Genomic DNA, 9280 nt, shown 5'->3' with positions numbered 1-9280 from the left:
TCAAAAAAAAAGGTCTTATTTAATTTCTCTGTGCTATAGCAAATTAAAGGTTTAGCAGTTAATAGAAAGTCATCAAAGCAATTTACAACATGTTGGCAATGAAAGCATGATAATTGTTCACATGTTGATTAATTTCTAACAATGTTTTGTTATTGCATTTATAAAATAGTTAACAGATTGAAACTTCTGTGCCATTCCTTAGCTGCCAAATCTCACTAATTAGCAGCATTGTTTTTGTGACGGGAGGTGTTGGTCCTGATGGAGGCTGCGGTCCATCAGGACCAGAACCTCCCGTCCAGGAAACACACAGCCAGGCAGACGAGCTCCGAGCCAGCTCCCATATCAGAGGATGAAGAGAGCACACACAGCCAGTCACAGTCAGAGAAACAGGACCACACTGGAAAACAGGCTGATCTCCAACATATATAAGCAAAGGTGTTGATGGCAGCAGCACAGCTGATATTTCTCTCCAGGATGGAGTAACAGCCAAACAGAGAACTAACAGATTCTGCAGAGTGGGAGAACAGAAATAGAATAAAGCGAAATGATGAAATAGGGGTTCCTATGTCCTCCAGAAGTCTAAGCCTACAGCAGAGTTACTAAAGAGATAGCTCAGGATAACCAGCGCCACCCTAACTATAAGCTTTATCAAAAAGGAAAGTTTTAAGCCTTAAACCTAAAAGTAGACAGGGTGTCTGCCTCACGGACTGGTAGTTGGCACCACAGGAGAGGAGCCTGATAAATAAAAGATCAGTCTCCCATTCTACTTTTAGAAATTCTAGCAACCACTATTAAACCTGCAGATTGAGAGTGAAGTGCTCTGTTAGGGACATAAGGATAACGATAACCTCTATTTAATATAATTTCATATAATATGTGATTAACAATGCAAACGTTTTTTGTACAGCTGAGCACAAATAGAGATATTAAAGTTCTTCAAGCCTGAATATCTTCCAAAATAAAATAAAAACAAAGTCAAATCCATACCAATGATGTGCAAGCATACTGTATGTGTGAAGTAACTGAAAGCTCTACTTATAGTCAAGAAAACATGAGTGTTTGGGAATAAGACAAAGCTGGGTCATTACTAAGTAGGAAAAATGTAATTATGTTCCACAGGTACTGAGACAAGGAATTACAGTAATTCAGTTAAGAAGTGGCGAATGTATTTTCCTCATTAATAAGAGGAATTATTTTCTTCTTCTTATGTTTTTTATTGGCGGATGGCAACCAACTTAAGTTGCATTTACCACCACCTACCAGAATGGAGTGTGGTCATCAATGATGTCAGAGGGAAGTTATTGATACATACCTCAATGTTATGCACAAATCTGCATATTAACTCACATAGAAATTAGTATGTGTGTATAAGCACATGCATACACACACTTATATTCATACTTTAAATGTGATTAAATAATCCAGTGTTTTGTTTTTTTTATTTAATTATTTGATTTCTAACAGAATTTGATTTACTTGCTAAAAGGTTTATAATCCAAAATCCTATTTTCTCTCTATTTAGCATTGACTTTAAGTGCTGAGGTTCCTGTGAATACTTATTACATTTTAATAATACGTCTTCCATTTTCTCCATCTGATTACAGTGATTACAAGTCTATGGAAGAAAAAACAGTCTATTGGAAACTGCCTTTTTTTGCACACTGAATTTTAAACAATGAATTTTCTTTATTGAATTCCTTACCCTGAATTTTTATCTGGTGAAAATTTAGTTGCAAAAAAAAAAATGCCAGCAAACGATTCACCTGCAAAAAATTAAACTGCAAATGTGTTGGCCTTTTCTAGCCAATGAAATTAGCTAATTTGGTCGTGTGACACAACAGTTGAGCATAGCTTTGTTCCTGGCTGAATTAGGCTGGATAATGATTTTATCTTGTCAAATAGACATGATTACAAAACGTCAGGTAGCTACTAATAGACAGCCAGTAGAGTTTTTATCTAATCAGACTGGGTGAAATAACTGAGCTGATCACAGATTAAGGCTCCCTTGGCTCTTGGTTTGATCTGGAAGAAGTTGCTGGTGGCAAATGTTTTTTTGTTTTTCCCCTGACCAAACAAGCTAATTTCCTTGGCTAGAAGCTGCTCGACTGCATCAAGTGTAGATTGCTGTGGCTTGAGTTCACCAAAGGTCAACACGTTTGCAGTTGAATTTTTTGCAGGCAAATTTTTGCAACTGAATTTTCATCAGATACAAATTCAGTGTAAGGAATTCAATGTGTTAAAAAAAAATTCAGTGTTTAAAATTCAATGTACAAAAAAAAAGGCGTATTCCAACGAGGCTTTTTTTCTTCCATAGACTTGTAATCACTGTAACCAGATGGAGACAATTCTTCCATACTCCACCAGTGTCATGATAATCCCAACGTTCCTGCTGAGCCTTACAGATTTTTACCAAGATTTACCCTGACTTTTGCATAAAGGAATATTAATTAGTTATTAATATGTCTGATTCTAAGGTCTGTTTAGCTAATATATCTACTTCTTCATTTCCTTCAATGCCTACATGAGCAGGAATCCAGACAAATCGTACAAAACATTTCTTATGATAAAGCTGAACTAATAAGTGGTTTATATCTAATAATAAATCTAATCTAGGAATTATTTTCTTAAATTTGGAAACAGATTTGAAGTTCTGAGAGCTGATTAGGGTTTGGTTTGGATTGATTTATCAGCGCATCCTGATTCCACATCCTCCTCTTCCTACTCCTCCCTCCTCTTCTTTCTCCTCCTCCTTCCTCCTCTTCATCCACCTCCTCCTCTTCCCCCTTCCCCTCCGCCTCCTCTTCCTCCTCCCCCTGCTCCTCCTCGCCCCTGCTCCTCCTCTCTGCTCCCCTTCCATCCTGCTCTCCTCTCCCCCTCTCCCCCTGCTCCTCCTCGCCCCTTCTCCTCCTCTTCCTCTCTGCTCTCCTCTCCCCTGCTCCCCCTCATCCTCCCCCCTGCTCCCCCTCCCTCCTGCTCCTCTTCCTCCCTGCTCTTCTCTCCCCTGCTTCTTCTCCTCCTCCCCCCTGCTCCTCCTATTCCTCCCTCCTCCCCCTGCTCCTCCTCGTCCTCTCTGCTTCCCTCCCCCTGCTCCTCTTCCATCCTGCTCTCCTCTCCCCTGCTCCTCCTCCTCCCCCTCCTCCCCCTCTCCTCCTCGTCCTCTCTGCTCCGCCTCCTCCCCCTGCCTCCTCCCGCTTGCTCCTCTTCCTCCCTGCTCTCCTCTCCCCTGCTCCCCCTCATCCTCCCCCTTGCTCCACCTCCCTCCTGCTCCTCTTCCTCCATGCTCTCCTCTCCCCTGCTCCTTCTCCCCCTGCTCCTCCTCGCCCCTGCTCCTCCCCCTGCTCCTCTTCCTCCCTGCTCTCCTCTCCCCTGCTCCCCCTCATCCTCCCCCCTGCTCCACCTCCCTCCTGCTCCTCTTCCTCCCTGCTCTCCTCTCCCCTGCTCCTTCTCCGCCTCCCCCTGCTCCTCCTCGCCCCTGCTCCTCCTCTCTGCTCCGCCTCCTCCCCCCTGCTGCTCTTCCTCCCTGCTCTCCTCTCCCCTGCTCCTCCTCATCCTCCCCCCTGCTCCTCCTCATCCTCCCCCCTGCTCCACCTCGTCCTCCCTGTTCTCCTCCTCCCTGCTCCTCCTTCTCCTCCCCCCTGCTCCTCCTCCTCCCTCCGCTGTAACACGGAACAAGGAAGTTCAACACCTGCTGCTTTCGCCTTTAATTACATTCCACACATTCGTTTTTCTACATTTCTTTGTGAATTTGGGTGAGTCTGGTTTTTACTGATAAAAAAAATAAGTTATAAGTTAATCATAGAAAAGTTTGGAGTTTGGGGGAAATGAAAGTTATCTGTTAAAACGAAAGAACAGATTTGATTTAAATCCGTCAGACAGTCCATTAGTGACTAAACCTGCATCGTGTTTGGTTCGCTGCGTTATTTAATTCGCCTGTTTGTTTGTTTATGGTTTTTAAAGAACATAATGGCAAACGAGGGGGAAGGAGTTCCTGTGGAGAAGGAGCAGAAACCGGTCAGCGCCTCCTCCAGCGGGGCAGGGAGCTGTCAGCAGGCCGATGGAGAAGTGAAGGACAGCGGGGAGCAGAGGACGGAAGCCGGGGAGGACCGCTTCCAGCTCGGCAGCCTGTCGGTGGATAACTGCCTGCAGCAGTTCAAAATAAGGAAGTTCTTTGTCCTCAGGGTAAAAATTTATATATTCACATCAAAATCAAATATTTGTTCTATTTGTTCTACTTCTACATGTTTTTTTTTTTGTCTCGTGACTTATTTATTTATTTAGCCTGCATGTGATTTTATTGTTGCTGGTATGTTTCTGCAGCTCCTGCCTAATAGGTGAGTGTGAGGCTCTAAATGGTAAAATCAGATAATTTTCTTCCTTCCCTCTGCTGCTCTGGCTGTGGAGCTTCAGTCCGGCTCTGCTGATCTGAAAGCCAGAGCCTGGATTCAGATTATTTTAATGGGATTTCATTTGATAGACCAACACATTGTGACCTGGGAGGAAAATGCACAATTCTCAGGACGTCTTGCAAGTTGAAAACCCTGAAAAGAACTTTGTAATCAACCCCCTTTACTTTGATGACCCTAAATAAAATGTCACTATAACTTTTTCCAGACTTATTGGAGGTTCACCTCTAGCATAACATCTCAAAACTTACATTTTCCTTTGAGAATCAGTGATAAGACTTCAATTTTTATTTGATTATTTTTGTTTAGGTTTTTGCAGCACTATCCATCCATCCATTTTCTGTCATGCTTATCCGAAGCGAGGTCAGAAGGGGTGCTGGTGCCTATCTCCAGCTGTCTACGGGCGAGAGGCGGTTGCCAGCCCATCGCAGGGCAACACAGAGACACACAGGACAAACAACCATTCGCACACACTCACACCTAAGGAGAATTTAGAGAAGTCATCTAATGCTACATTCACACCACAAGCAGCAGGTGCAGCAAAAACCTGTGTGCTGCTTCATTTTTGATGCTTGTACAAGTTTAGTTCTGACGCGCAGCTGAAGCATCTTTGCTGCTCTGGCTGCGTGGTAGAAAAGTGGTTCTAATGAACATTGGTGGAGCTACCCTATCCCCTCTAGGGATAAGTTGAAGGAAGATTGATAGAAGGGTTGAGTTTTACAAATTGTTTCTTTTCAAACTGTGTTTCAAAGATCACATTCACTTTAAGCACAATACACTCACTAAAAATTTTTTATAATGTCCATGTTTGCCAATAGAAATGCATCATAGATCTTCACTCAGGAGGAAAGTCTGCCCCCAGAAGTGAAGAGAAAGGGATCTAAAAAGAATGCATTCTGTAAAGGAAGAGAAATAAAAAAGAAAATTGAAAAAAATATATGAAAGAATAATTGAAAAAATAAAATATAAGTAGAAACAAAACTTAAATTTGATTAAGTTTTTCAAAATTTCCTTTTACAAAACTTCTTGTGACAATAATAGAAAAAGATTCCCTCAGTAAAGTTACCCTTCTCTGGTTTCTATGGTTTGTGTTCAGCTATAGTTCATCAGCCATGCTGCTAATCTCCAAGGCCGTGCAGACTGATTCTGAAATGCGTACACGGATCCCGTGATGAAGGAAGCTCTTTGACTTATCATTAAACTATTCAGCCTCCTCTGAGCTTGCTTTAAAACAGTCTGTTTCATCCACGTTTTCTCTGCCAGCTCGGAAATGTTCATCTCAGGAGGAGTTGTTCGATGCAGGCCTGTTGTACTTGGTTTTAGTGGGAACGCATCCCCTGCTGCCAGGGCCAACTTTGCAGTCAGCCCCAGCCAAAGATTACAGTAAGACTGTCAGGAGTCCTCAATATGAACTCATAATCTGTTTTAAGTTCTCCTGCTTGGCGCTGAAATAATGGAACAAAGTGAACGGATGGAATAAGATGATTGGAAAAGCCTTGTGGCTGACAGTTTGAGCGTAGAGCTCCTTCCTGAGCGTCTTCAGACGTCTTTGTTACTCGGAGTCGGTCATGTTCAGCTTCCTTTATACTGTAGTCATTCTCACCTTCACGTCATGTTTTTTCTTTGTTTACTGTGATTTCACCTTTTGGTTTGGTTGTTGTCGTTGACGAAGAGCTGTGCTGACATGTCCCTCACTCCCTGCTGCACATCTGCCTCAAAGATAACCCTTAAAGCCTCCTTCTCTCTCTATGCTCATGTTCTGGCTGCCACAGCGGAACGTTTGAAAGTGACACCCGTGCATTTCTCCTGTCTCCTCAGCCCGGCACTCTCAATCAGGCCATCAAAGACGTTGAAGCTCTGGTGAAAAAAGAGGAAGACGGCAACGTTCACGGCGTCTGGCTGATGGCAGAGTGAGTTCACAGCCATGCGTGTGTCCCCTTCATATCAGCATGGGGGGAATGTGATATAAGCTGGGGATATAGTTTTAGAAAAACACCAACAAGAACAAAAGAAACGAGTCATTCCTGCAACTATAAAAAATGCATTTTTTAAATGTGCTTTTTTACCTTAATTTAAATATTCCCTAAAATAGGTCCTAAAATCAATTATTCAAAGTGTTGGATTAATGATTGGGTTAAATTATGTATATTTCACGCTTATTCCACCTTTAAATGTATGCAGTTATAATGTAATGTGATAAATAATTCAACATACTGTTGACTATTTCTAGCTCAGCAGTGAAAATGTACTTTCATTTTAAGACCATTAGTAACGATGAAGCGTGTCTTTAGGGATGCTTCGATCCACGTTTTCCCCTTCCAATCCCATTCTGATACTTGAATTTAGATATTTGTCGATCCTGATACTTTTTTGATACCAGAGCTGTTTGCTTTGATGTTCTCATCATTACTGTTAAGGCTGTCATAAATTCTTCTCTACAAATAAGTGTGAGACATAAAACTCTACAAGTATAAATCCCAAAGTGCAGCATGAGGGGACTATAAGGTCAGAAGGAAGTCATAAAAACATTACTTTCTTTCAGCATAACCAGCTAAATTAAAATATACAGTGAAATTAAGCTAAAATGCTGAATTTTAATGAGCTTTGGAATCTGTATTTTTAAACACCTTTACATCCTCATTCAGGGTTCCTACAGCATAAGGCAAGTTAAATTTGAGACTTTTTAAGACTTTTTAATGCCACTTGAAATAAAAATTTAAGACCAAATTCACAAAAAAACAAGACAAACCTGCTTGCAACAACTTAACCCAAAGGTTTATTATAACATAAACCACTGCACTAATGTTTCAAATTTTGAAAAGCTTCCCATACAGGAAGAAAGGTAAAAATACACAGATGACAGATATATTTTAACAATTATTTAACTGAATTCACAAACTTTGTTTTAGCAGGGAACAAAACACATAAGTTTTAAAGCCACAACATAACCAGTGCTAAGTCTTTTTTGCAGCTATTTTTCTTTGTATCTTTTTCTTAGTATGTTTGATTTGGTGATAAGTGGAGGCGTTGCAGAGACAAGGGTGGAACTAAACTGAGAAATACCGGCTAACTCGATTTTGACGCTTTGTGTTTCGTGCTTCGCATGTGACTCCGCTGCCTTAATTCCCATCGTTCCCAGCTTGAATCGCTTCTTGCAAAAAATAAACTGTGTCTCATGTATGTTTTAGCATGGAGAAAACTCTTGGCTGGAGACAATTTAGGTTAAATTTACACTTGCTCATATTTTCCAGACAAAAAGTTAATGGCGCATCTCCCAAATGTCCCTGCCGCAACAACGCTTTTATTGGTTCTGCTATCGGGACGGAAACAATAATGGCAAGCCATTATTTTTTTTAAATAATAAAAAAAATTGTCAATTTTAATGCTTTATTTAGATAACAAAAATAAATCGTAATAAAAATAATCCTATTTATGATGTTTTAAAAATTAAGACCTATGAAAGACTGATTTAAGACATTTTAATACCAATTAAGGCCTTAATTTTATTTTGAAGAATTCAATGCCTTTTAAGACTTTTTAAGGAACAGCGGGAACCCTGTTATTGTTGCATGTGAGAAAAGCATTGTCAACCCTGCATCTTTTACACTTAGGCTACGTTCACACTGCAGCCTGAAGTGACCCAAATCTGATTTTTTTTTGCCCATATACGACCTAAATCTGATCTTTTCATGGCAGTTTGAACAACACGGATCCGATTTTTTTCCAATGCGAACCGGGCCACTCGGCTATGTGGTTCTGAATCCGATACTGATCTTTTTAAATGTGACCTGTGTCTGAACGGGCAGGTCGGATTCATCCGACCTGAAAGTCATTAATACCCGACAAAGGTCACTATTCTGGGTCTTGCTATGCAGAAGCGGCAAGAAAAACAACAACCATTGGCAGATGATGATGCGGAGAGCAGTATTTATGTTTAAACATATTGAAAAAATTTAGTTTTTATGGTTTGAAAAGACCTTTAGATGCACGTCGGCACTAACATCCATGTTTGCTTCCGGGAAAAAAAGATCATGCTGGAAATATGAACGACGACGCAAAAAAATCGGATTTCACAAAAAGTAGCCTAAGTCATCAACTCAGACTCACTCTGAGCACGTGCTGGTAGGCAAACACATGTGCTACGGCCCCGCCATCGTCAGGGAGCCTCCTTTGAGTCAAGTATCCCTCTTCAGAAGGACTCTCAAATGGCTGGTCTGTGGAGAATGTTCTGAGTTTGTTTTGCTTATTTCTACCCTGATAAAATGCAGCATCACTGCTGTGTCGGTGTGTAACCACGGCTACAGGACCACAGATGTTTTTTTCTACACGTTAACATCCCAAAATGAATTTTTTTGAAACCTGAAGAAATGGAGTTCAGAAAGGTTTGATGCCTGAAATAGAAATTCTGCACCGGAGTGGTGGTGTTAAAACCTGAATCATTTCATGTTTCCTCATCATTTAATAACATCCATTTCCTCCAGTTTTCCTCCTTTATTAGTGTTTGTTTTCTCTCCCTATCTTGACTTATTTCCCACAGAAATATAAGAGCCCTTGCCTAAAGGTAACCCTGTCATTTTTCTGATAGAAGCTGTTAACATAAAAAAAAGATATTCCAAGTAATTGTTGTAGATTTCCGGTTGCAATTACCAGCTCCCTGAACAAGCTCTGAGGGAAGCTGTTTAGGGCATCTTTGTATAATATTTTCCATCTAGCTTCAATGCCTTCATTCGTTTTCCCCGCCAAGTTCTATCATTATCCTTATAGGTAGTTATAATTAAATCAAATCTGAATAGATGAGACAATCAATTATATCTATATAGTCTGTTATGTTATAGTCATACTTTTTCTCCTACGGTTGGCTTTTATATATGCCAGTT

General features: G+C 40.8%; 2 protein-coding genes across 2 annotated transcripts in view; one reads left to right on the top strand and one right to left on the bottom strand.

Moving 5' to 3' along the window:
• Positions 1-2760: 2760 nt before the first annotated feature.
• LOC119795683 (probable H/ACA ribonucleoprotein complex subunit 1-like protein) lies at positions 2761-3549 on the bottom strand. Its single transcript, XM_038303802.1, has 2 exons — positions 3193-3549; positions 2761-3084 (listed from the first exon to the last, which is right to left on the bottom strand). Exons 1-2 carry the CDS (start codon positions 3547-3549, stop codon positions 2761-2763), a joined length of 681 nt encoding a protein of 226 aa, XP_038159730.1.
• A 55-nt stretch (positions 3550-3604) lies between these two features.
• Positions 3605-9280, top strand: part of tprg1 (tumor protein p63 regulated 1) — a 49036-nt gene continuing 43360 nt past the window's right edge. The window contains exons 1-3 of the mRNA XM_038304058.1: positions 3605-3749; positions 3958-4179; positions 6222-6313. Coding sequence (XP_038159986.1) covers positions 3964-4179; positions 6222-6313 — 308 coding nt within the window. The 5' untranslated portion in view covers positions 3605-3749; positions 3958-3963. The remainder of the gene's footprint in view (positions 3750-3957; positions 4180-6221; positions 6314-9280) is intronic.

The sequence above is a fragment of the Cyprinodon tularosa genome, unplaced genomic scaffold, assembly GCF_016077235.1.
Source record: "Cyprinodon tularosa strain WSP-4 unplaced genomic scaffold, ASM1607723v1 ctg114, whole genome shotgun sequence".
NCBI classification, from domain to species: domain Eukaryota; kingdom Metazoa; phylum Chordata; class Actinopteri; order Cyprinodontiformes; family Cyprinodontidae; genus Cyprinodon; species Cyprinodon tularosa.
This window is presented reverse-complemented; position numbering and strand designations above follow the sequence as displayed.